Source organism: Pleurodeles waltl, chromosome 1_1, assembly GCF_031143425.1.
Source record: "Pleurodeles waltl isolate 20211129_DDA chromosome 1_1, aPleWal1.hap1.20221129, whole genome shotgun sequence".
In the NCBI taxonomy this organism is placed as follows: domain Eukaryota; kingdom Metazoa; phylum Chordata; class Amphibia; order Caudata; family Salamandridae; genus Pleurodeles; species Pleurodeles waltl.
In genome coordinates this window covers 327,396,624-327,423,810 of record NC_090436.1, presented here as the reverse complement: position 1 = coordinate 327,423,810, position 27,187 = coordinate 327,396,624, and the positions used below count along the sequence as shown (strand labels likewise).

The 27,187-nt window shown below is 46.4% G+C and overlaps 1 protein-coding gene across 1 annotated transcript in view; it reads left to right on the top strand.

The window, feature by feature from the left end:
* DEPDC1B (DEP domain containing 1B) overlaps positions 1 to 27,187 on the top strand; it is a 222,438-nt gene that overhangs the window by 182,344 nt on the left and 12,907 nt on the right. Inside the window, exon 9 of the mRNA XM_069222516.1 lies at positions 23,984 to 24,160. Within this exon, the coding sequence (XP_069078617.1) occupies positions 23,984 to 24,160 (177 nt within the window). The remainder of the gene's footprint in view (positions 1 to 23,983; positions 24,161 to 27,187) is intronic.

Genomic DNA, 27,187 nt, shown 5'->3' with positions numbered 1-27,187 from the left:
CTCCCAACAAGACACTGTTGATCCATAGGATCTTTACGACCCCGATTCCATCCCATTGAACGACCCAGACAGCTACCCCTCTAAACCATCTCCACCTGAAGATAATACAGTATATAATCAGATGATAGCTAGGGCTGCAGCCTATCATGGGGTTACAATGCACACAGAACCACTTGAGGAAGATTTTTTTGTTCAATACATTATCCTCAACTCGCTCTAGGTAACAATGCTACAAGGCATGGTAAAGCACGCAGACCAAGTTTTTAATGAGCCTGTGAAAGCAAGAATTATAACACCTAGAACAGTGGAAAAAGTACAAACCCTCACCTTCTGACCCTGATTACATCACCCATCAGGTGCCACCTGATTCAGTAGTGGTTAGTGCTGCCAGAAAAAGAGTGAATAGTCAGTCCTCCGGAGATGCACTCCCACCTGGTAAGGAAAGCAGAAAATTTGATGCTGCAGGAAAGAGAGTCGCGTCCGAAGCAGCAAACCTATGGAGAATAGCAAATTCCCAGGCACTGCTAGCTCGTTACGATAGAGCCCATTGGGACGAGATGCAGGATATCATAGAGCATCTCCCAAAAGAGCACCAGAAAAGGGCTCAACAGGTAGTAGTAGAAGGGCAAGTATTACTAATAACCAAATAAGATCTGCCCTTGATGCAGCTGATACCGCTGCAAGGAGTGTAAACACAGCAGTCACTATTCATAGACATGCATGGCTGAGATCCTCTGCTTTCAAACCAGAAATACAACAGGCTGTGTTAAACATGCCATTGATTTAAAAAAAAAAAAAAAAAAAAAAAAAAAAAAAAAAAAAAAACTTTTTGCGCTAGAGGTAGACACACAGACTCAGACACAGCCAAGGCAATGTGTGCACTCTATTCTACACCATATAGAGAGTTATTTTGTAACCTCGGTTTCGAGGAGGTTTCAGACCACAACTTTCAGAGGCATCAACCTCCCAGACAAAACCAGCTTACCAAACCCAGTACCAGTGAGGTGGGTTTTAAGGCACAAATAGAGGACAATACTCTAGACATAGAGGTAAATTCCAAACCTCTAAACAGTCTACAATACAGCCAAAACAGTGGCTTCCCTCACTCCCTTCCACTCCACAACTCTCCTGTGGGGGGAAGACTACAGCAGTTCCACACACATTGGCAAAATATCACCACAGACAACTGGGTGCTATGAATGATCCTCAATGGTTATTGCCTAGAATTTATAAACACTCCTCCAAATATTCCACCAAGGTTTCACAAGTTAACCCCAGAACATACAATTCTGTTACAAAAAGAGGTTCAATCTCTACTACTGAAACAAGCAATAGTTAGTTCCACAATCTCAGGTAGGAACAGGAGTTTATTCACTATATTTTCTAATTCCCCCAAAAGATGGTACCCTCAGGACCAATGTTAGACCTCAGGCCCCTCAACTTTTACATCCTATCAGAACATTTTCACATGGTAACTCTGCAAGATGTTATCCCACTGCTACAAAAACAAGATTTTATGACAGCCTTAGACCTCAAAGATGCGTATTTCCACATACCCATCCATCCTGCTCACAGAAAATACCTCTGGTTTGTCATTCAAGGAAAACCCTACCAGTTCAAAGTGTTACCCTTTGGAATAACAACAGCTCCAGGGGTATTCACAAAGTGCTTAGCAGTAGTAGCAGCCTACCTAAGAAGACAACATATACATGTCTTTCCATATCTAGTCGATTGGCTAATAAAATCAAGCAGTCGTACACAATGCCAAAATCATACATGTTTTGTAATAGAAATCCTACACACCTTAGGTTTCTCTATAAACTACCAAAAGTCACACCTTCAACCAGCAAAAGTGCAACCATATTTCGGTGCGATCCTAAATACTCAACGAGCTCTAGCGTATCCAAATACACAAATGATACAAGCTTTCCAAAATCTAATTCCACAAGTACAACCAAATCAACAATACACTGTAAGATTTGTCATGAAAATCCTAGGAATGATGGCATCTTGCATTGCAATTGTTCCACACGCAAGATTAAACATGCAGCCCTTACAACAGTGCCTTGCACGACAATGGTCACAGGCACACGGTCAACTCCAAGATCTAGTGTTGATAGACCGCCAAACATATATGTCCCCTCAGTGATGGAATTGTAGCAATTTAATCAAAGGGCGCTCGTTTCAAGACCCTGTGACTCAAACCATAATTACAACAGATGCATCAATGTTTGGTTGAGGAGCTCACCTAAACAATCACAATATTCAAGGACAATGGGATGTCAAACGGAAACAGCTACACATAAACCACTTGGAGTTGTTAGCTGTGTTTCTGGCCCTCAAAGCCTTTCAACCTCTTCACACACAGAAGAATGTTCTAATCAAAACAGACAACATGACAACCATGTATTATCTCAATAAACAGGGAGGAACAGATTCATCCCAACTGTCCTTTCTAGCCCAAAAAATGTGGAAATGGGCAGTCCACAACCAAATTCATCTATTGGTGCAGTACATCCCAGGGATAGACAATCAGTTGGCAGATATCCTCAGCAGAAATCACCAACAAACACACAAATGGGAGATTCATCCTCAGGTACTTCAAAAGTACTTTCAAAAGTGGGGAACACCAAACCTAGATCTATTCGAAACAAGCGAAAACACAAAATGCCAAAACTTCGCATCCAGACACCCACATCCCCTATCCAAGGACCATGCTCTATGGATCAATTGGTCAGGGATATTTGCTTACCCTTTTCTACCTCTCCCACTCCTTCCATTTCTAGTCAACAAGTTGCGTCAAACTTCACTCAACATGATACTTATAGCACCAACACGGGCACGTCAGCCATGGTACACAACATTATTAGATCTATCTGTAGTACCACATTCCAAACTCCCATGCAGACCGGATCTGTTAACACAAAACAAAGGTCAAATCAGACATCCAAACCCCAATGCTCTCTATCAATTTGGCTCCTGAAGTCATAGAATTTGGATATTTACAACTCCCATCAGAATATATGGAAGTTATTAAACAAGCGAGAAACCCCACTACTAGACAGTGCTATGCAAACAAATGGAAAACATTTGTCTATTACTGTCAATCTAAACATATAGATCCTCTTACAGCATCAATACAAGATATTGTATGCTATTTACTTCATTTACAAAAATCTAATTTAGCATTTTCTTCAATAAAAATATACCTTACTGCAATTTCTGCATATTTACAAAATATTCAACATAGCTCTTTATTTAGAGTTCCTGTCATTAAAGCTTTCATGGAAGGCTTAAAACGCATCATTCCACCAAGAACACCACCAGTTCCATCTTGGAATCTAAATATAGTGCTTACAAGACTTATGGGTCCCTTTGAACCCATGCACTCGTGCCAAATTCAATTTCTAACATGGAAAGTTGCCTTCCTATTGGCAATTACTTCTTTAAGAAGAGTGAGTGAAATCAAGCTTTTACTCTTGAGGAACCTTTCTTCCAAATACACAAACATAAAGTTGTACTAAGAACAAATCCAAAATTTCTACCAAAAGTAGTCCTACCTTTTCATATTAATCAAACAGTGGAACTGCCAGTCTTCTTCCCACAGATAGATTCTGTGGCAGAAAAAGCTCTACATACATTAGACTTCAAAAGAGCGCTAATGTACTATATAGACAGAACCAAACAATTTAGAAAGACTAAACAACTTTTTGTGGCTTTCCAACAACCACATACAGGCAATCCTATATCCAAACAAGTTTTAGCAAGATGGATTGTAAAGTGCATGCAAACATGCTATATCAAAGCAAAAAGACAACTTCTAATCACTCCCAAGGCACATTCTACACGAAAGAAAGGTGCTACAATGGCTTTTTTAGGAAACATACCAATGGCTGAAATATGTAAAGCAGCTACATGGTCAACACCTCATACATTTGCTAAACACTACTATGTGGATGTATTATCACAACAACAAGCCACAGTAGGACAAGCTGTTCTAAGAACATTATTTCAAACAACTTCAACAGACTAGCCACCGCTATTTTTTGGGAGGACAAACTGCTTTGTAGTCTGTGCATAACATGTGTATCTACAGCTACACATGCCATTGAACGGAAAATGTCACTTACCCAGTGTACATTTGTTCGTGGCATGTTGTGCTGCAGATCCACATGCACCCTCCCTCCTCCCCGGAAGCCTGTAGTCGTTTAAGTTAACACATTTGTACATATGTATATACATTTACATTTTCAGGAACATCTCTTTTTTCACTTATATACTCTATCACTCACTCCTTCCTTTACCCTCTGCGGGAAAACAGTCTAACAATGGAGTCGATGCCCATGCGCAATGGAACCGAAGAGGAGTCACCACTCGATCCCAGGACTGTAAAAGACTTCTTCGAAAAAAAACAACTTGTAACACTCCGAGCCCAACACTAGGTGTCGGAATCCATATGCATGTGAATCTGCAGTACAACATGCCACGAACAGATGTACACTGGGTAAGTGACATTTTCCAGTAGGTAGTTATAGTTAGGACCTAGTTTCCAAATAAAAAGCGTTTTTTTTCCCCACTTGCCTATATCTCCGTTTGATGAATCCTTACAAAATTTCCCCCAAAATCTGGCAAGTTAGGTCTTGTTGTGCATGGAAAGTTTCATATTGACTTTAGACGCCCCGCAGCCCAAACCGTTGGGCGAAATTACACCAAATTTGGCAAAAGAGGTCACTTTTGGTCTGCAGATTACCCTTTTATTTGATTTAAAGGAGGCCCTGACTCACCGGATCGAGACAAGCACCAACCAAACGAAGGAACACTTCAACATCGTCGGAGAGTTCACCTGCCCCTCAGCCACCGAAAACTCTGTCCCTCCTCACAGGAATTCTCCGATGTCCTCATGGACCACTTCCACAGCAAGATAGCAGCCACCTATAAAAACTTCGATCCTCAACCTTCCAACCTCCTCCTTGATCGCCAAACCACCGGCTCCCTGAATGGGAACTCAGCAAACCGAACACAACCAATCTGATGAACTACATCCACTCGGGTGCACCCACCGACCGCTGCCCACAACTTTTCAACCTCGGAAGAGATGAGATCAGCCTCCACCTCACCACCATCCTAAATGCCTCAATAACCACATCCACCTTTCCCAACGCTTGGAAACATGCTGAGGTTAGATCCCTCCTCAGGAAACCCTTGCAAGACCTAAGTGATCTCCAGAATTGCTGTCCCATCTCACTGCTCCCGTTCTGTGCTAGAGTCATGGAGAAGGCCATGAACCTCCAACTCACTGAACACCTGGAGACAGACCACCTACTGGACCCTTCCCAATCGGGCTTCAGAGCCAACCAAAGCACCAAGACAGCTCTGATCGCCACAATAGACCACATCTGTATTCTACTTGACAGAGGAGAAGGAGCTGCCCTGATCCTGCTTGACCTCTCCCCAGCTTTCCCACCACACCCATATCAGTCGCCTTCGCCAGATTGGTATCACAGATGACTCGCTTAGATGGATGGCTTCCTCTCTCTCCCTTCACATCGCAAGCCAAGCACACCATCTGCGCATCCCTCAAGGCTCATGCCTCTTCAACATCTACAAGACAGCACTCGCAGACATTGCCAGAATGCACATCAACATCATCTCCTATGCTGACGACACACATCTAGTCATCTTGATCTCAGCCGACCCCACCTTGACAAAGACCAACTTCCACAACTGCATGAAGAACATCTTAGCCTGGATGAAGGACAACTGCCTGAAGCTTCAACAGTGAACTCTTCATGAAACGTCACATGAATGTCGCCTCCTCAGACAACAGTGATAGCAGGTGTTGAACAGTCAAAGACTTGGGTGGAATGTGGGAGTAAGGTAAGTTTTCACCTCTTTCCCCTCTAAACTGTCTGATGTTTTATTTGTTTTATCTCTTGCCTGACGAAGTTGTTTAGTGCACAGTTAAGGGTCATCTTTCAGTCCTCTCTACCTTCTTATGGTTGCCTGATCAACCTTCTTTATTTAAATCGTCAGCGATTTCTTCCCTCCCCCCCCCCCCTCCCAGGGGCTGCAACACGTTTCCTCCTTCTCCTTTTGTCATGCCCCAAAAAGACCTTAATCTGTTACTGATGTGTATTCTGTTCAAGACACTTCACAGATTTCTCATCTGACTCCTTACTATAAAGACAGTGCTCCTCATTGCCATCACTTTGGCACGGTGTGAGTGAGCTTCAGGCTCTCTGTGTCAATCCAACATACACTTCCTTACTCCCAGACAAACTGGGTCTACTGACACAAGCATCATTCTTGCCAAAAGTGTTGAGGGTGTTCCTCATCCACCAAACCATTGCTCTGTCCGCATTCTATGTCCTGCCTCACCCTCAAACCCATAGGTCGCAAAAGGCAAGGCAGTGCAAAAGATAACCGTCTCCCGCTGGATTGTGCTCTGCATAAAAATATGCTACTCATTTTCTAGAAAGCAGCCTCCCAAAGGACTGCCTGCTCATTCTTCCAGGGCCAATGTTAGCATACGGATTCCCTGCCCTGGACATCGGCTAGGGGGGCTACATGGGCATCCCAATGTACACTGACAAAGCATTATTGTCTGGATAGTCAGGTTCGCAGAGAGAGGCATTTTCCCAGCTCAGTCCTGTAGGACTTTCTGGTTTGGGTCCACCTGCAGATGCCCCTCCAAGTAGCTACTGCTTTGGTATCTAGTCAAAAGGTGAGGAGTCTGTGGCTGGAAGTCTGTCAGAAGAGTAAGCTACTTACCTTTTATAACACTCTTTCTTGTTGGGACTCTACCTGTCCTCAGATTCCTCACTGATTCTCCCCTTACTGTGGTTGGACTCTATCCATTGATAAGATCTTGAGTCTATGAATCTGCAAACTCTCTATCAATTTGCTTTTGGAGCTCTGTGCCTGGGGGCACAGACTGTCTTGAAAGCAACTGACATCAGCACGTGGGAGTGGTGTGTGTGTGTGTAATCCAGTATGATGCCTGTGGAACATTCCAAAGGTGAGGAATCAGCACCTAGATAGTCTGTAGTGAAATCATTGTTACAGAAGGAAAGCAATTTGTTCTTTAATTGTAAAGTCAGATTTTAAGGCCCAATTCTGAAAATGCAACTTGGCGTTTTCTTGCCTCAACCATTTGTGCCTTCTCCCAGTGTCCAGGGTCACATGACTGTGAATGGCCCTGCTGTTGGGGTTTGTGTATGCTTTCCAGACAGTGACAGAAAAGGGACTGAGGTGTGGACAGGATGGGCTATCCTTGCAGCATGGGTGGGGGAGGAGCTGTTCCCTGCCCCACTTACACTTCAGAGAGCTGTGTCTCCTGCGCACACAAAGGTATCTGACACCAAGCTTTCCCTGCCCTTTGTCCCCCAGACGGTTTGAGCCTTGGCAGGGTAAGGGGGAATCCCAGGAATAAATATTGGACCTACTGACCCACTCATCTGAAAACTCCTGGAACCTTGGAAGTTACAAAAGGACTGCCCTGCTGGCAGAGGGCTGCACTGCTTCTTGACGAACTGCCTTGCTGTCTGAGAAGGAACACCGGACCTGCTTCCCTTCATTCCAGGTCGAACCAGAGGTGACTCCAGCAGTCAGTTGGTTGGCCTCCTCTGTTAACTACAGGGACACAACAAGCTTCAAAGCCCCCCCCCCCCCCCCCCCACAGCTTCCCAGCTCCTCATACCCTTAAATGGGCCCATGCGCACCAGTATGCTGCTGCCTGCAACAACTGCCAACACGAAGCTCCAGTGAGCCCTGCTCTTCTGCGACTGCCAGCATCACAAGACCTGCACTTTACACTACAGCAACGATAGCATACGACAACAGTCAATACAAAACTACAGCAATGACCATGCACAACACTTGATGAGCTCTTCACAGTACAGCGATGACCGGTCATGATGCTCAGCTTCCTCCTAGGGAGCCTCCTCCAACATGAACGAAACTCTTCATGCCACACTTGGAAGGCAGCTTTTCAGCTGGACTAACCCGGTCCATGCATCTACTCTCTCTCCATTGCGGTCATCCAGAACTTTTCCCCGGGGTAGTGCCACCTGATGACACTGAGATGCAGTTTGTGCTGATAGGCTCTATTCTCACTGAAATTTTAATATTGAAAATCTCCAGTTCTACTGATTAGATTTTTGTCATTCTGGTTGTTAGACTTTTCATCCTTGGCGTGGTCTCCCTTAACTTTTTGCCTCTGTTCCCCAGGTTGTTGATGTGTGCTGGACTCTGATTTTATTGTGTTTGTTACTCTGGGCACTTTACCACTGCTAACCAGTGCTAAAGTGCAAGTGCTCCTGTTTAAAATGTGTACGGAATTGGTTCTCCATGATTGGCATATTTGTTTTACTGTTAAGCCCCTAGTAAAGTGCACTAGAGGTGCCCAGGGCCTGTAAATCAAATGCTACTAGTGGGCCTGCAGCACTGGTTGTGCCACCCACATAAGTAGCTCTGTAATCATGTCTGTGTGTGTATTTTTACACTGTAAATTCGACTTGGCAAGTGTACCCACTTGCCAGGCCTAAACCTTCCCTTTTCTTACATGTAAGGCACCCCTAAGGTAGGCCCTAGGTAGCCCCAAGGGCAGGGTGCAGTGTATGGATAAGGTAGGACATATAGTAATGTGGTTTATATGTCCTGACAGTGAAATACTGCTAAATTCGTTTTTCACTGTTGCAAGGACTGTCTCTCTCATAGGATAATATGGGGGCTACCTTTAAATATGATTAAAGCGTAAATTCCCCTAGAGAGTAGATGGACATGTGGAGTTTGGGGTCCCTGAACTCACAATTTAAAAATACATCTTTTAGTAAAGTTGATTTTAAGATTGTGCGTTTGAAAATGCCACTTTTAGAAAGTGAGCATTTTCTTGCTTAAACCATTCTGTGACTCTGCCTTGTTTGTGGATTCCCTGTCTGGGTCAGTTTGACAGTTGGGTTGTTTTTCACCTCACACCAGACAGTGACACAAAGGGAGCTGGGGTGTAACCTGCATTTCCTGATTAGCCATCTCTGCTAGGAGGGAGGGGTGGAGTGGTCACTCTCATCTGAAAGGACTGTGCCTGCCTCTAACAATGCCGGCTCCAACCCCCTGGTGTGTGTCTGAGGCCTTGCTTGGGCAAGGCAGGATTTCACAAGTAGGTGTGAGTCCCCTTTGAAGAAAGGTGACTTCAAAGACTAAAATGGGTATAAGAAGGGCACCCAAATCTACAGACTTCAGAAACACATCTGGAATCAAGAGGAACCTCTGCCTGGAGAAGAGCTGTTAGCTGAGGAGGAAGTGCTGCCCTGCCTGTGACTGTGCTTTGTGGAGCTTTCCTGCAGTGCTGCTTCTGCCAGAGTAAGAGGGCAAAGACTGGACTTTGTGTGCCTTCCATCTTGAGAAGAAATCTCCAAGGGCTTGATCTAGAGCTTGCCTCCTGTTGTTTGAAGTCTCAGGGACAGCAAAGACTTCTCTCTGCCAGCACCTGGAGCCTCTGGAGAGACTCCTACTCTGCCCTGTGGTGCCCATTCAGTTCCTGGGACCCTGAAAGGAGAAGCTGGCAGCCTAAAGACAAGAAAATCCACGCACAGAGCGCCGTGCGGGGAAAAGATCGACGCGAATCCGATCGGCGGCTGAAAAACAACGCGCCGCCAGCTCCGCGGCTGAGAAACGACGCTCGCAGGAAACGCGACCGAAGAATCGACGCACGGAGCAGGAGAAACGACGCGCAGCATCGCTGACGGAGGCTGGGAGATCGCAACCTGCGCGGCTGGATCGTCAACTCATCGTGCGGCTGGATTTTTGACTCGAGTACCGCCGTGCGGAGTTATTTTCGACGCACGCCCGCCCGTGCGGGGTTATTTTTGACGCACACCAGGTACATTTTCACTCTAGCAGCGCTAGTGTGTTTTTAAAACTACTTAAAGACTCTTTTTGATTTTTAATTAATAACTTGACTTGTGTATGGTGGATTTTTGTCGTTTTGGTCTTGTTTTGTTTAGATAAATATTTCCTATTTTTCTAAACCTGTGTTGTGTCATTTTGTAGTGTTTTCATTGAGTTACTGTGTGTCTTGGTACAAATACTTTACGCCTAGCACTCTGAGGTTAAGCCTACTGCTCTGCCAAGCTACCAAGGGGGTAAGCAGGGGTTAGCTGAGGGTGATTCTCTTTTACCCTGACTAGAGTGAGGGTCTTTGCTTGAACAGGGGGTAACCTGACTGTCAACCAAGGACCCCATTTCTAACATTGGTGATCAGCGGTCGGGATTTGGACTTGTATTTGTGCCTGACATACAGTGATTAAGTGTACACTACTGTTTGAGTTCAGACCACTACGTGACGTCTTGTGATTTTAGTTTTTTTCTATTTGGACTGTTTTTGCTCTGCATTCAATTTCTTTTTTCGCTGATCCGGTGATTGACTTTTCTGGAACTTCATTTGAGAACTTGCTTTTCTGCATTTGGAACTTTGCACTCTTTTAACCTTTTATCATGTCTCTACTTGGAGATGCACCAGTTGAAGCTGTTTTTGACCTGAAGCAATTGGATAGTTATAACAAGGCTCAGCTAAAGCAGTTTTGTAAAAATTTTGGTTGTCCCATTAAGAGCTCTTCCAAGAAGGATGAGCTGAAAAAGGCGCTGAGGGCCTGGGTGACAACCAGAAGCACTGGAGGGCACACTGAGGATGAGGAGGATGAGGATGAGGAGAGAGAGCAATCAGTACAGAATGGTATATTGGGGGGGCCTGTTATTCCCAGGGAAGGAGTCTCTAGGGCAAGTAGCAGTGTATCCTCCAAGGGTCTGACACCTGAAGAGTTACAGGACAGACAGGCAGAGAGGGAGTACCAATTGGAGTTGAAAAAGCTCAGTCTAGAGGTGGAACAGAGAAAGCTGGCCATTGAGGAAAGGAAGTTAGCCCTGGCTCATGAGCTCAGTTTAAAAGAGATAGATCAGAGGAGTCAGTCCAGTAGAGATGGTGGCAGCAATCCTACAGTGCAGCCTGAGAGAAGGGTACACATCCCAAAAGACCTTGTGAGGGATTATAAGAGGGATGATGATATCTGCTTGTGGTTCAAGGGTTATGAGTCAGCTCTCCACATGAACCTGGTCCCTGAAGCTCATTGGGGGGCAGCCCTGTGGAAGCATTTTGAGGCAGAGGGGAGGGGGACACTGACAGCCTTAGGGGATGCTCAGGATCTCACCTACCCTGTCATGAAGGAGGCCTTACTTACCAGGTATGGTCTCACCCCTGAGCAGTACAAGGAGAAGTTTAGATCCTACAAGAGAAAGGAATCCCAAACATGGTTGGAATGTGTTGATTCTTTTTGCAGGTCACTGGATGGTTGGGTGAAGGGCAGTAAGGTAAACACGTATGAGGGGCTTTACAATTTAATTGCTTGGGAGCACTTGTACAGTTTATGTTTTCCAGAGCTGCGCCAGCACCTCATTGACAGCAAGCTGACTGACCCCAGGAAGCTTGCACAGGAAGCGGACCGCTGGGAGAGCACCAGGGTCCAAAAGAGGTATGGGGGAGACCACGCCAAGGGTGGGCAGGGTCCCTCTCAGAAGAAAGGGGGGGGTAAGGGCAAACAGGGGGAGTTCTCTAAAGGGCCCCAAACTGATCCCCAGGGTAAGGATTCCCAACCCCCCAGTGAAAAGAAGCCATGGTTGTCCAAAGGGAAGCCAGTGGCAGGTGGTCCCCCACGTAAGTGCTATGCATGTGACCAGGTGGGTCATGTGAGGGGGGACCCCAAATGCCCCAGAAGTACACCGGCACCCACTGGTGCACCGTCCCAGGGTTTGGCCAGTGTAGCGCTTGGGGAGGAGTTGGTTTCAGGTGGGTGGGAACCAGCAGAAATGACCCTTGTCTCACTAGGGGACAGTGAGATGGTCCAGAGAAACCTAGTGCCTGATAACACTAAGAAGTACAGGCAATGGGTGACCATCAATGGACAGAGGGTGGAGGCTCTGAGAGACACAGGAGCCAGTGTGACTACAGTGAGGAGTCACCTGGTGTCTGAAGAGCAGATTGATCCCCGGGTACTTCACCAAGTAGTTGCGGTAGACAACTCTGAGCGCCTCTGCAGAGTGGCGCAGGTTCCCTTTGAATGGGGGGGGGGGTCTCAGGTTCCTGGAAAGTAGCTGTGAGTCCAACCATGCCTGTTGATTGTTTGCTAGGTAACGACCTGGAGGATTCCCCTTGGAAGGAGGTGGAACACAGGTCTCACTTGGAGATGTTGGGTCTGCCTGGGTGGGTATGCGTATCCACCCGGTCTATGGCAGCCAGTCAGGGTAGTCAAGAGCCCCTGGAGCCTGAAACAGTGGCCCAGGGGACCGCCAAGAAGAGGAAGGGCAGGGGGCGCGGGAAACCGGCCCCAGAAGTTCACACGGTCCGGGAGGAGGCAGAGCCTGAGGGTGATGCCCCGGAGCCTACAGGGGAACAGGTGGCTGAACTGGGGGAGGTCCCTGAGCTGTCACAGTGGCAGCAGGAAGGGGGACCCACCAGGGAAGCATTCTGCACAGCGCAGAAGGAGTGCCCTACTCTTGAGGGGCTGCGGCTGCAGCCCAGGCGGCTGGCGAGGCGCCAGGTACTCACCTGATTTACTGGGAGGATGGCCTCCTGTATAGTGAGCCTAAGGTTCCTGAGCCTGGGTCAGCTCGTATGCTGGTGGTACCCCAGTGCTTCAGGGCCTTCCTACTGGGTTTGGCTCATGATGTGCCTTTGGCAGGACATCTAGGGCAGGACAAGACCTATAAGAGGCTTGTCTCCCACTTTTACTGGCCCTTGATGCACAAGCAGTCAGCTGCTTATTGTAGGTCTTGTCAGACTTGTCAGGCAAGTGGCAAGAGTGGGGGGAAATGCAAAGCTCCCCTCCAACCTTTACCTGTAGTCAGTACTCCCTTTGAAAGGGTAGGAATTGACATTGTGGGGCCTCTGGATCCCAAGACAGCCATGGGCAACAGGTTCATCCTGGTCTTGGTGGACCATGCCACGCGGTACCCAGAAGCCATTCCTCTAAGGACGGTCACTGCCCCCGTGGTGGGACGTGCCTTGATGGGGGTTTTTACCCGCATGGGGTTCCCCAAGGAGGTGGTATCTGATAGAGGTACAAACTTCATATCCACTTATATGAAGTCTCTGTGGAAGGTGTGTGGGGTAACCTACAAGTTCACCACCCCTTACCACCCCCAAAGTAATGGTCTGGTTGAGAGATTCAACCGCACCTTGAAAGGCATGATTCAGGGCCTGTCAGAGCCCTTGAGGCGTAAGTGGGACGTCCTCTTGCCATGCCTTCTGTTCGCTTACAGGGAGGTGCCTCAAAAGGGACTTGGCTTTAGCCCCTTTGAGCTCATCTATGGCCACCCTGTGAGGGGACCGCTCAGTCTGGTGAAGGAGGCTTTGGAGAAAGCTCCTAGTAAACCACCCCAGGATGTATTTAGCTACATGCTGGCACTAAGAAACCAGACTGCCCGCTTCAGGAGTCTCGCTCAGGAGAACCTGGAAGCAAGCCAGGAGGATATGAAACGGTGGTATGACCAGAATGCCACTCTGGTTGCGTTTCAGCCTGGACAAAAAGTGTGGGTCATGGCACCAGTGGAGCCTAGGGCTCTCCAAGATAAGTGGACTGGGCCTTTTGAGGTGGTGGAAAGAAAGAGCGAGGTCACCTATCTGGTAGACTTACAATCCCCCAGGAACCCTTTGAGGGTCCTACATGTCAACCGCCTCAAACCACACTTTGAGCGAACTGAGCTATCCATGCTCCTAGCGACAGATGACGGGGTGGAGGAAGAGAGTGAGCCTCTTCCTGACCTCCTGTCTGCAGGAGAGAAAGATGGGTCTGTGGAGGGAGTGATCCTCTCCCCCTCCCTGACTGAGGAACAGCAGAGGGACTGTCGCCACGTGCTGGGACAGTTCGCCTCGCTGTTTTCCCTGATCCCAGGAGTCACACACCTGTGCACACATGATGTGGACACTGGGGACAGTTCACCTGTTAAACATAAGGTTTACAGGGTGACTGACAGGGTCAGGGCTTGCATTAAGGAGGAAGTCTCCAAAATGTTAACCCTAGGGGTTATTGAGCGCTCCAGCAGTCCTTGGGCCAGCCCAGTGGTCTTGGTCCCAAAGGCTGCTGCTCCTGGTGCCACTCCAGAACTTAGGTTCTGTGTGGACTACCGGGGTCTCAATGCGGTCAGCAAGACTGACGCACACCCCATCCCCCGAGCTGATGAGCTCATTGATCGGTTAGGAGCTGCCAAGTACCTCAGTACGTTTGATTTAACATCTGGGTACTGGCAGATTGCCTTAACTGAGGGGGCAAAGGAGAGGTCAGCATTCTCTACCCCAGATGGGCACTTCCACTTCAATGTGATGCCCTTTGGGATGAAGAACGCCCCTGCCACCTTTCAGAGGTTGGTCAACCAGGTGTTGGCAGGACTGGATGAGTTCAGTGCCGCCTACCTGGATGACATTGCTGTGTTTAGTTCCACATGGGAGGAACACCTGCAACACCTCAGGAGAGTGTTAGAGGCCCTGCAGAAGGCAGGCCTCACTATTAAGGCGAGCAAGTGCCAAATAGGGCAGGGTTCTGTGGTGTACTTAGGACACCAGGTGGGGAGTGGCCAGGTGGCACCCCTACAGCCTAAAATTGATACGATTCTGGCTTGGGAGCCTCCCAAGACCCAGACTGAAGTGAGAGCCTTTTTAGGTCTCACAGGATATTACTGAAGGTTTGTTAAGGGATATGGTACCATTGTTACCCCCTTAACTGAGTTGACTTCCAAGAAGCAACCCAAGAAAGTGATCTGGACAGAGGCTTGCCAGAACGCTTTTGATGCCCTGAAGGCTGCCATGTGCACAGCACCTGTGCTGCAGGCACCTGACTACTCCAAGGAGTTTGTTGTGCAAACAGACGCTTCAGAGCATGGTATTGGAGCAGTACTCTCACAGCTTAATGAAGAGGGCCTAGATCAACCCGTAGCCTTCATTAGCAGGAGGTTACTACCCAGGGAACGTAGGTGGAGTGCCATAGAACGCGAAGCGTTTGCTGTGGTCTGGGCACTGAAGAAGCTAAGACCCTACTTGTTTGGGACTCACTTCCGAGTTCAGACCGACCACAGGCCCCTCAGATGGTTAATGCAGATGAGGGGTGAGAATCCAAAACTGTTGAGGTGGTCCATTTCCCTACAGGGGATGGACTTTACGGTGGAACATCGTCCTGGTACAGAGCACGCCAATGCTGATGGTCTGTCCAGGTTCTTCCGCCTTAGTGATGAGAACTCCCATGAGGTTGGGTAGTTGCTCCCCACTTTTAGCTGGGGGGGGACACGTGTTAGACTTTTCATCCTTGGCGTGGTCTCCCTTAACTTTTAGCCTCTGTTCCCCAGGTTGTTGATGTGTGCTGGACTCTGATTTTATTGTGTTTGTTTCTCTGGGCACTTTACCACTGCTAACCAGTGCTAAAGTGCAAGTGCTCCTGTTTAAAATGTGTACGTAATTGGTTCTCCATGATTGGCATATTTGTTTTACTGTTAAGCCCCTAGTAAAGTGCACTAGAGGTGCCCAGGGCCTGTAAATCAAATGCTAGTAGTGGGCCTGCAGCACTGGTTGTGCCACCCACATAAGTAGCTCTGTAATCATGTCTCAGACCTGCCACTGCAGTGTCTGTGTGTGTATTTTTACACTGTAAATTCGACTTGGCAAGTGTACCCACTTGCCAGGCCTAAACCTTCCCTTTTCTTACATGTAAGGCACCCCTTTTAGTAAAGTTGATTTTAAGATTGTGCGTTTGAAAATGCCACTTTTAGAAAGTGAGCATTTTCTTGCTTAAACCATTCTGTGACTCTGCCTTGTTTGTGGATTCCCTGTCTGGGTCAGTTTGACAGTTGGGTTGTTTTTCACCTCACACCAGACAGTGACACAAAGGGAGCTGGGGTGTAACCTGCATTTCCTGATTAGCCATCTCTGCTAGGAGGGAGGGGTGGAGTGGTCACTCTCATCTGAAAGGACTGTGCCTGCCTCTAACAATGCCGGCTCCAACCCCCTGGTGTGTGTCTGAGGCCTTGCCTGGGCAAGGCAGGATTTCACAAGTAGGTGTGAGTCCCCTTTGAAGAAAGGTGACTTCAAAGACTAAAATGGGTATAAGAAGGGCACCCAAATCTACAGACTTCAGAAACACTTCTGGAATCAAGAGGAACCTCTGCCTGGAGAAGAGCTGTTAGCTGAGGAGGAAGTGCTGCCCTGCCTGTGACTGTGCTTTGTGGAGCTTTCCTACAGTGCTGCTTCTGCCAGAGTAAGAGGGCAAAGACTGGACTTTGTGTGCCTTCCATCTTGAGAAGAAATCTCCAAGGGCTTGATCTAGAGCTTGCCTCCTGTTGTTTGAAGTCTCAGGGACAGCAAAGACTTCTCTCTGCCAGCACCTGGAGCCTCTGGAGAGACTCCTACTCTGCTCTGTGGTGCCCATCCAGTTCCTGGGACCCTGAAAGGAGAAGCTGGCAGCCTAAAGACAAGAAAATCCACGCACAGAGCGCCGTGCGGGGAAAAGATCGACGCGAATCCGATCGGTGGCTGAAAAACAACGCGCCGCCAGCTCCGCGGCTGAGAAACGACGCTCGCAGGAAACGCGACCGAAGAATCGACGCACGGAGCAGGAGAAACGACGCGCAGCATCGCTGACGGAGGCTGGGAGATCGCAACCTGCGCGGCTGGATCGTCAACTCATCGTGCGGCTGGATTTTTGACTCGAGTACCGCCGTGCAGAGTTATTTTCGACGCACGCCCACCCGTGCAGGGTTATTTTTGACGCACACCAGGTACATTTTCACTCTAGCAGCGCTAGTGTGTTTTTAAAACTACTTAAAGACTCTTTTTGATTTTTAATTAATAACTTGACTTGTGTATGGTGGATTTTTGTCGTTTTGGTCTTGTTTTGTTTAGATAAATATTTCCTATTTTTCTAAACCTGTGTTGTCATTTTGTAGTGTTTTCATTGAGTTACTGTGTGTGTTGGTACAAATACTTTACGCCTAGCACTCTGAGGTTAAGCCTACTGCTCTGCCAAGCTACCAAGGGGGTAAGCAGGGGTTAGCTGAGGGTGATTCTCTTTTACCCTGTCTAGAGTGAGGGTCTTTGCTTGAACAGGGGGGTAACCTGACTGTCAACCAAGGACCCCATTTCTAACACTGGTATTATTTATTCATTACATTTTCTCGTTTTTGTGCAGTACTCAAACAGTAATAATGTGAAATGCAACACAAGAAAAATCTCAAACCAATTTAAAAACAATTGAAAATATTTTAAAAAGTAGATCTGGAAATAATTAATTTTTAAAGTTTGAATTAAAAATAGCACCAAAAAAGCACAAAGCAACAACTGAATGGGTCAGCAACATGGGTCGGAAACTGGGGCCAAGTTAATCTCAGTGGAAGGTTTACCTTCTCACTTAGAAACGTTATGGGTTGGAGTTTGATCGAGAGATGCTGACGACTGGGGTACTGGTGCAGTCACTGACGTAGGCGACAAAGCTCCGAGCTTGCAAAGTCTGTGCCCAGGAAGACGCTGATGGGTTGCTACTGAGCGTCTGTCCCAATGAACCCCTCTACATTCAGACTTAGAAAGTTGTCTGGAAGACAGTTCTTCAGTAGGGAAACCAGAAAGCTGAAGCCAACCCGCGATTAGACGGCTGCGGCTTTGATAGCTGTTCCATCGCCGATGGTTTTCCAGGCAAAAAGTAGGCAAAACGTTTCTAAGTCCCACTTATTGCAGTTTGGGTGTGGGGAAGCATTCTCTTGCACCAATCAGGGTTCCAGGACTCTGGTTCGGTGAGGACTGATTCCAGCAGACTCAATCAGCTAAAGCTCATGGTATGTCCAGTTGATACTGGACATCTGCAGGGGAGGAGGCCTCTAAAAGCTTGTTGTGTCCCTATAATTCAAACTGGAGGTCAGCCAACTGACCCTTGGAGTCACTTCTGGGAGCCTGTGTTTGAAACGGGCAGGTCCATTCTTTAATCATCTTCCAGACAGAAGGACAGACATTTTGATCTCCAGAGGTCCATGAGTGTTCTGAGGAGAGATATGTGGGGTCCATTTTGTGTGTCCAGTGCCAGCTGATGACTACGGGAAACTCCAAGCCACTCCCTAACCAATGAGATAATGGTTCCCAAGGATTACTCTACCCACTTTTGCCCCTCTCTACTTTAATCCGATATGGCATAACCCTTCTTCCTTGACAAGAGCTTCTTGTGCCCATGGCTGTTGTAATGGGCAAAACCTTTGTTCACTCCAAACTAGTTCTGGGGCCACTGGATTTGGACTCAAGCTGATCAGGAAGACCAATAGAGGCAGGCCTAGGTGCGAGCTACATCTGTCAGTGACAGGCTTTGTTTGAAGCTCAGGACGGGGTTGTACACAGCACCCGAGGTCATCCTGCTCGAGGAGGAAAAAACATCTCTCCACACCAAGCCTTTTGTCAACTATCTGAGAGCACTCCACTTCTCTCCCTACGGGAGCTACTGAACTGTCCGTTGTCACAGGACACTGACAGAAAGACCCCTTTGCCTAAGGCAGACATATGTCAATTTTTTAAAAGTGTCCTTTTTAAAATTGTAATATAAAATCGCACATGCCCATTAAGTTGGATTTAAAATTACTATTAAAATGAGCCCTTTAACTATTTTTCTATCTGCTCACATACTGAAAGTATGAATTCAAAAGCTGATTTAACGTAACCCAGTGTTTTCTCATGGGTGAGCCAGCATCGCCACAGTGATAAACCACTTTAAGGGTTTTTCGCTGCCAGGACATGCAAGACAATGCATATACATGCCCTACTTTTTAAATACCATGCACCCTGCTCTCTGGGCATTTAGAATTAGGAATCGGCTGTAAGTACAATTATACTCAATATAATGTATTCGCAGAATGTTTAGCAGGTAAAAAAACAGCAATATATAATATGCTCAGATTTTGCACAAGTGAGTGAAAAGTGCATCAAAACAGGCGAAAGATAAATGGCTCTGTACTTGGATGATTTATAAAAATGGGGTTCAAAATGAGGCATACATGTATATAGCGTGTGGTTGAGCGCGTTTCAACCGTATGTCAGTACGAGGTCATCATCAGGACAAGGGTACTGGGTAGAGCACATTAGTGAGGGTTGAACTTCCTGTTGGGTAGGAGAGGAATTTGAAAGGACCCAGTGATGAAAATGACCCAATCTGGACTTAAGAGCTCCTTGAGTAGGAGTGGGCTGAAGCTGAAGAAGAATCAAGACTGTCTTCCAGCAGGATAAAAGAGGGGGCAGAAAAGTGAGGCCGCTACTAATGGGAAATCAATCCCTGTGGATCTGCACCAAACACTGAATGGAAGGCTAATTAAGACTGAGCGCCGTGTCCACTGATCGTGCTACTGTGATAAGTCAGTCCAGTCCACGCGTTCTCTCACATGACCATTGCCGTTCTTTTACCTGCAAAATTTAGTGAATAAATTATATGGAGTATAACTGTGTTTAGGGTTGGTTCCTAAATGTATTTTTAAAATTGTGTAGGTCATGAAAAAAATGCTATATATTTGTGAAGAATATACCATTTGTGGACCGCTTATGCGTCCACACAGTTATTTAATTGTAACTTCTGAGAAATAAGTCTACATTAAACAATTGTGTGTTGCATGCTATTACCCCAAGTTACTGATTAGCATATTCGGCACACCGTTGTTTTCTCAACTATGGGCCTTCGGTTCTATTTTAGGGGTGTCATGTAAGTATTAAAAAGGTAAGTTTTAGGCCTGGCAAAAGGTTTATTTTGCCAGGTCGAAATGGAAGTTTAAACTGCACACCAAGGCTGCAGCTGCAGGCCTGGTGATCTATTTAAAGCACTACTTTAATGGATGGCACAATGAGTGCTGCAGCATGCCAGTACTATATAAGTTACAAGGCTAGGTACATTTAGTGCCACATAGTAGGGACTTGAATGTAAATTTACTAGTAAATTAAATGTACCTATCAGTGTATTCCAATTTTAACAGGTTTCGAGAAGAGAGCACAAGCAGTTTACCACTGCTTAGCAGGAGTAAAGTGCACAATCCCAGGGGCAACAAACGGATTCAGCAGCAGAAGGCAAATATCTTAGGTGACCCTGCAAAAAAGGCACATTTCCAACAGTCTAGCATCCCTGTCCTCTCTCAGAATTCATTTTCACTCTGTTTAAACTATCAAGGGGCAGAAACAGCTTGTCTCGCCCACCCTCAAAGTACTCTCCTGCTTCCTCGTACAGCCTCTGTTGCCATCAGAGCCTGTATCACTTGCAAAGCAGGAGTGGCCATGGGGTTGTAGGGTGGGAGGGTGACCATAAGAACTTAATGTTTGGGACGGATCTGCTATGAAACAGGAATCTGCTACCATGGAGGCAACCTCACATTCGTTTTCGCCTTTTGGCTAATTTAATTAATTACATGAAAAACTGCCTTTAGAGACTGTAGACAAGAAAGAACAACCCAACTGCTTCAAAATGTAAGTAATCAGCAGTAGGTACCAGCTACAGCATGAATGTGTGTAGGGATGTGCGGACTCTTGCCATAGACGGCACTCGTCCACCAGAAGGGGTCCACCTTTAGTACTAAGGGGATGTTGGTGATCACTTATGGGTATCTTAATGGGCCTTTAAAAGGTGATTGCAATCACTTCCTTACTGCTTGACCTCTGGTGTTGCTAATCAGCATTCACAATCTTTCTGATGCTTGTGATCACTCTGATAAAAAAAGAGGGGTCCGAAATATGGGCAATCTCTTGATTACACACAGGTTGGGTGGGGCTTCGGTGCAGCCTGTCACCTACCAGGACCAGGTAGTTTGGTGTTTGAGAAGCGGTACTCTTCCAATACGAGTTGTGTGTGGCAATGGATTTAGGATTTTCCCGACCCCGGGGAGCACCAAAGGTTGGTGTTCAGGGGTGAAATAACTGACCTACAATGGTTCATCGCAGATATTCGATTTCAGAAATATTGTGTTGGTTTCAGCAAAACAGGGTTTTCAGAGGATCACAAAAATCTCTGTGGGTTTCATTTTTGTTTGAACTGCTCTTTAATGGGGATGATGAAATGATCCACACAATTGTTGGCCACATTATGGGGGTGATTCTGAGCTTGGCGGGCGGCGGGAGCCGCCCGCCAAGCGGTAACCGCCAGAAGACCGTACCGCGGTCAAAAGACCGCAGCGGTCATTCTGGGTTTCCCACTGTGCTGGCGGGCGACCGCCAAAAGGCCGCCCGCCAGCCCAGCGGGAAACACCCTTCCACGAGGAAGCCGGCTCTGAATGGAGCCGGCGGAGTGGAAGGGGTGCGACGGGTGCAGTAGCACCCGTCGCGAATTTCAGTGTCTGCTAAGAAGACACTGAAATTCTAAGTGGGGCCCTCTTACGGGGGCCCCTGCAGTGCCCATGCTATTGGCATGGGCACTGCAGGGGCCCCCAGGGACCCCACGACACCCCATACCGCCATCCTGTTCCTGGCGGCTGAAACCGCCAGGAACAGGATGGGGGTATGGGGGTCGGAATCCCCATGGCGGCGCAGCAAGCTGGCAAGCTGCGCCGCCATGGAGGATTCCCCTGGGCAGTGGAAAGCCGGCAGGAGACCGCCGACTTTCCGTTTCTGGCCGCGGCTGTACCGCCGCGGTCAGAATGCCCAAAGGAGCACCGCCAGCCTGTTGGCGGTGCTCCCGCGGACCACGGCCCTGGCGGTTTTTACCGCCAGGGTCAGAATGACCGCCTATGTTTGGTACCAAAGGATTTTTTTAAATCAGTGACTCAAAAAGAGGGTATTCTCCTAAAGAAAATGTATTCTGAGAGGCGGTTATTGGAAGCAGACTATCTTTATAACTACCCACACCTTCAGCCAAACAGGATAAGTTATCTACTGTGACCCTGCAAAATATGCAGCATGAAACCACAAAATAACAGTTATGTTACAGGGTTTTTGCAAAGTGCTCAAATAGCAAAAATGTGTCCAGGCGCTAGAAAACTGAGCACAGCAATCCGATACCAAACAGAATCAGCAAAAGAACCAAAAAAAAAAGCTATGTCATAGGTTATTCAACCTGGTCTTCAAGGCTGTACTGGTTAGAGTGTGCTTAATGTCCCATGGCCCCACATGTACGGAGCTCTGTTTGTACAAGGAATAAAGTTCTCACTGTGGTGCATATTGATCATACAGCAAGTCACTCTAGATTTACTTAACCTATAAACTTCTTCCGTTTACTGCCTTATGCCTCTATATGTTCAAATAACTCTTGTTGAACTTGACGTGCCTGACTAAGTGTTGTTGGGCACTTTATTCCTCAGGTGGGTAGCTTGCAAGGCTGTTAAGCTTGGAGTTGCCTGGTTTTGGCAAAGCCAATTGGTCTGACGTTGGCCTTAAGTCTTTTCACTTTGGTAACTCATATTTGAGTCTTGCAAAACTCTATTGTTGGGGAAGCTACCAGGCCCTCATCAATCTTGGGGGGGGGAAAAAGGGGAAAGAAAGAAAAACTGACTAAAGCAACACTATTTTTTGGTCTCAAAAACACTTGACTATAGCAGTCAGCCAATGGCAGATAGAGCTTCACCCATTACCCCATGATGCATCCGGTGTGGGTGAAATAATGTGAATGACACAACAGTCCACTAATGGATAAAGCTTGACTGAGATCCCTATAAATTAACTGTAGTAAAATGAAAAGGTCGCAACTAAAATGAGACCTAAAAACATTCAATCAGTCACATGTTGGCTGCCAGCCTCTTGCCTTTGCTAATGCTTTTTGTAGTGCTTTTGTAAGTCTATTGTACAAATAGAGAGGGTTGAAATGATCGATAAATGGAGAGACCTACAACGACAGATAATGTGGGTTGTATAGGTATTGAGGGCTGTACAGATAGTTGCTTCTATTGATGGATGGATAGAGTTACAAAGATAGTTGTGAAGAAAGAAAGATAGATGGAGCTGTGTTCATAGAAGGTAAAGAGAGAAACGGATAGACGGGTCGATGGACAGACTGGTAGATAGAAACAGTTGCAAAGATAGGACAGAAATTGAAATATGCAGCACAGCTTCAACTAGTAATGTAGTAGTTAAATACCTACATATGCACAACATACAAGAGCAGAAGAAGCAAGCCAGAAATCCATGCAAGCAGGACATATGGATTAAATTGGAGTATTACTGTAGTCCTCAATTAAAATACATATCATCATGACATTCAGGAGTGCCATTGTAAATGCACTTCATTGTGTGCATAGTAAAAAGAGGAAAACGTTCTAAAGAACAGTTTTAAAAGGTCCCCATCTGATATGCTGTGAAAAAGCAATAGTTAGATAAACAAAGGTCTCCCAGAAAGGAATTACAGCAGCATTATCGAAGGTAACTATCTTGTGTGCATATGTGGTCCTGTGAAAGAGATACCTGCAGTCCAAGGGAAGTTAAACGTTGGCTGAAGTAGGCTTACACACTTCCCCAGGCTGTATTCTGTGGTAGACGGAAGCACAATGTGAATGACAAAAACAGACCAGTGTTGAAGAGCTCTGGCTCGAAGCCCCTTTAACTATGTGAATTATACATAGAATTTTAGTAAAATATAAGGTCGTGGCTAATGCCGGACCTACATTTGGTAAGAGCAAAAGGTCTTGGATAACACCAGATTTAAAAAGGGGATATAAGCAAAGAACTATCCTGTAATGGACCAGGGAAAAATTACACATAAATGCAAATGAAGCTTTAGTAGTGTTGAGGTGCTGTTGTGGGTTATGACATTTAGACTACAGGTGAAGTAAGTAAGGTTTATCTCACAAACTTAAGTCCAGCACATTTACTTTGTACTTATTTTTTACTTCATTTGAGCATGTTTAGTTATCTTCTTTGCATGTATTTTAACTGTCTATACAAGAAACACACATAGCTTGTCAGTACCTCGAGTTTATCAGTTTTGGCTGTGATTCTAAAGTGTTTTATTATTTTTAGATGGTACAGACTTTTTCCCGGTGTATCCTGCGCTCGAAGGACGAGGTAGACTTGGATGAACTACTGGCTAGCAGATTGGTCACATTTATGATGGATAATTACCAGGATATTTTGAAAATTCCAGTTTCTTTGCAGACCACCGTAGAAGACCATGTGGCCCATCTGCGAAGAGTAAAGGTAACCTGAAAAATCACACTGTACAGTCCTCTCTCCACCACTGCCCCCCACCCCCCCACACACACACACACACACACTGCAGTCCTCCTCCAGACAAACTTAACTTCCTGCCCTCCTCACAAATGTTATAGTCCACCCACTGCACTCGTCCCCCATGTGCCCACTTCCAAAGTGCCCTAAGGTTTGCAGTCTGCTTTATCCAGGATTCAAGTGTCAACCTGTAGATATGATTTTTTGTGAAACTATTGCTTTAAATTTACACTTACGCACTCAGTTGAAATTTTTTTCCAGTTTAAGTAAAGTATGTGCAATCGGTTCAAGCAATCATTGCAGCTAAAAGTAAATTGCTTCTAGAGACCACGCCCCTGTACGGTCAAGGAAAGCAGCAGTGTAGATTTTTGTTTCTTGTGGTGATGTGATGACTTGACCCCATTGTGTTTTCAGCACAGAATGTGATGCATCACTTAATGAGGCAAGTACAAGTATGTGCAGGCACTGGGATGAGTTTCAATATTTTTTTAGTAAAATGGTCCTGTTTTGATTTGCAACCTAATTTATTTGTTTTGACTGAAGCAGCCAGTGGGGATTAGTTTTGTTTTAACATTTTCACTGTTGTATTCCTTCAAATTTTAGAATATTCTAGAAATTGAGAAATACTGTCTGACAAAAATGTGATGGTTTTTGCGAAATGATCACTCCAAAGGTGCAATGCATAGCTGACATAGAAATTACACAATCACAATATTCCAGTGCTGCGAAGGAGAAGGTTCCCAAAAGATGTCTGGGGATGTCGAAGGAGGAAAACACAAATTACTGTAAGGGAGATTTGGGACAGAGCTGAAAGGGTTAAGCTCCAAACACAAGAAGTCTACCTTGACTTAGTAAATGCCAGAGGACAAACAAAAGCCCAAAGAGGTCCTTGTATCTAAACTCAAAGATACCGTAGGAGGCAAACCCTCAGAACTTGCCTTGACTTTGAAAAGTGCTCAAGAGTATGGTTGGAGAAGTCAGTGAGGTGGAAACTTTGGCGCTGAGAAAAAGGCACGAGTGTTCAAAGATTAAAAGAAAGTGCTCGATGTCTAGAAGGAGGAATTATGCCTGGATGCTGAAATGGAGGCATTAATAAAGAGGAGGAAGGAGCTCAACAACTTAATTAAAGTGATACAAGGACATACTCCACCCCTTTAGAGTAAAACAGGCTGCATTTGAAGTCAAGACAGAGAAGCTGGAACTACCGGTAACACCAGAGCCAGGGAAAGACAAACTTCACAGAAACCTCCTTCCAGGAGGGCATGTTCAAGGCTTATACCTCAGAAAACTGACAGGATGTGGATGCATATTCACCAGAGGAGGGTATAGATGCATACCTCTCAAGGGCCTCGCCACCAGAGTATAGCTTTGTGTTCAATGGAGTAGTCAACCAGGAGGCAGACATCTAAGTAGTCAAGCTAGAGGAGGAACAAGAGGAAGTGGGCTAGTTTCTGCTGATGCTCCTAAGTGTGCTGGACCAGGGAAGGGAAGCCTTCAGAGAACCAACTAGAGTGAAGGCTGTTACTTCATAGGTGGAGAGGAAGTACAGGCATCCCACACAAGACCCCACGTTCATCAAGGGTTTAGTAGCTGCCTACTCCTTCATCTTGTCCATAGCTCGAAAATGAGTACGTTCACCAGCATCGGTGGGTCCCGCTTGAAGGTGAAGACAAGTGGGTAATTTTGTTAGGCAGGAATGTGGCAGTCAACAGAGAATCACCACTTCCAGCACACCCCTAAATCAATGTGCACACCTGCTCCTTCTAGAGCAATAACAAAAAGGGAATATCCTTCATCATGGAGGAGAAGACAGTCACCAACACTTGCCAGAAGTCCTCCCTGTAAGCTGCAGACAGCTCTGCACTGGAGACATGCTGAGGCAGGTCTGGCTACGGGTGTCCATGTTAAAGCAGGCAGCAGTAGTGAACATGCCCTTCACCTGAGTGACTCTTCAGGACAGTAGTAGAAGAATCACTCAAGAGGAAGGGCAATGACACAGCAAACTCCATTGGCATACTACAGTCTAGAGGCCAATGCAGGGTAGGAGCCACTCCAGAAAGAAAAATAACCTCTAGGCGGGCCTTTCAACTGGTGATACCCTACACATGCTTTGGTGATGATACAGTGGCAGTACAGCAGGCCACAAATGCATCCCTTCTGGGGTGAGAAAGCATGTGGTAGAGTTTGCTTCAGACAAGTGGATATTTAGATCCTTACACCAAAATTATTGTGTAGAATTCTTAAAACCACCACTCAACATCAAACCAAGGGAAAGACCCCAAAGAAACAGGGGCACTTTAGACAGGCAGTCACCGAACTGCTACGAAAAAAGGCTATACAAAGGGTGAAAATAACAGAAAAGTGACAAGGAATGTATTCAGTCTACTTCCTAGTTCTAAAAGCAGACTTGTCCGGACGGCCGATCCTAGACACCAATATCCTCAACTGCTACATCGACACAAAAGTTCCAAATGCCAGCACTGCAGGAAGTCATCCGGCTCCTCAAGAAAGAGGATTACATGACAACAGTAGTCCTCAAGGAGGCTTATCCACACATACCAGTGAACAACCACACAAAAGGTCCTTAAGATTTGTGGTAGACAAGGTGCCCTACCAGTTCATGGTGCTGCCATTCAGGATAAAGTCTGCACCCAGATCATTCACCAAGTGCTTGTCTGCCGTAACAGTGCATCTATGAAGAAAGGGAATTCACATCTACCCTTAACCTGGACAGCTGGTTGATAAAAGCAAAGGTATACCAGCAATGCAAAAACAATACAGACAAGGTCATGGAAACAATGTACATCCATGATTTCTCCATCAGCAAGGAACCAGAAAGGGAGAAGACTTTCCTAGATGCTAGGCTAGACTTGAAACAGGAAAGGGCCTTACCCGTCAACAGAATGAAGGCAATAATAGGACAAGCTCACCCCTTCCGAAGGGACGAGCTCTGACAGTGAGGACGTTGGGGAAACTCTTGGGCATGGTGGCAATAAC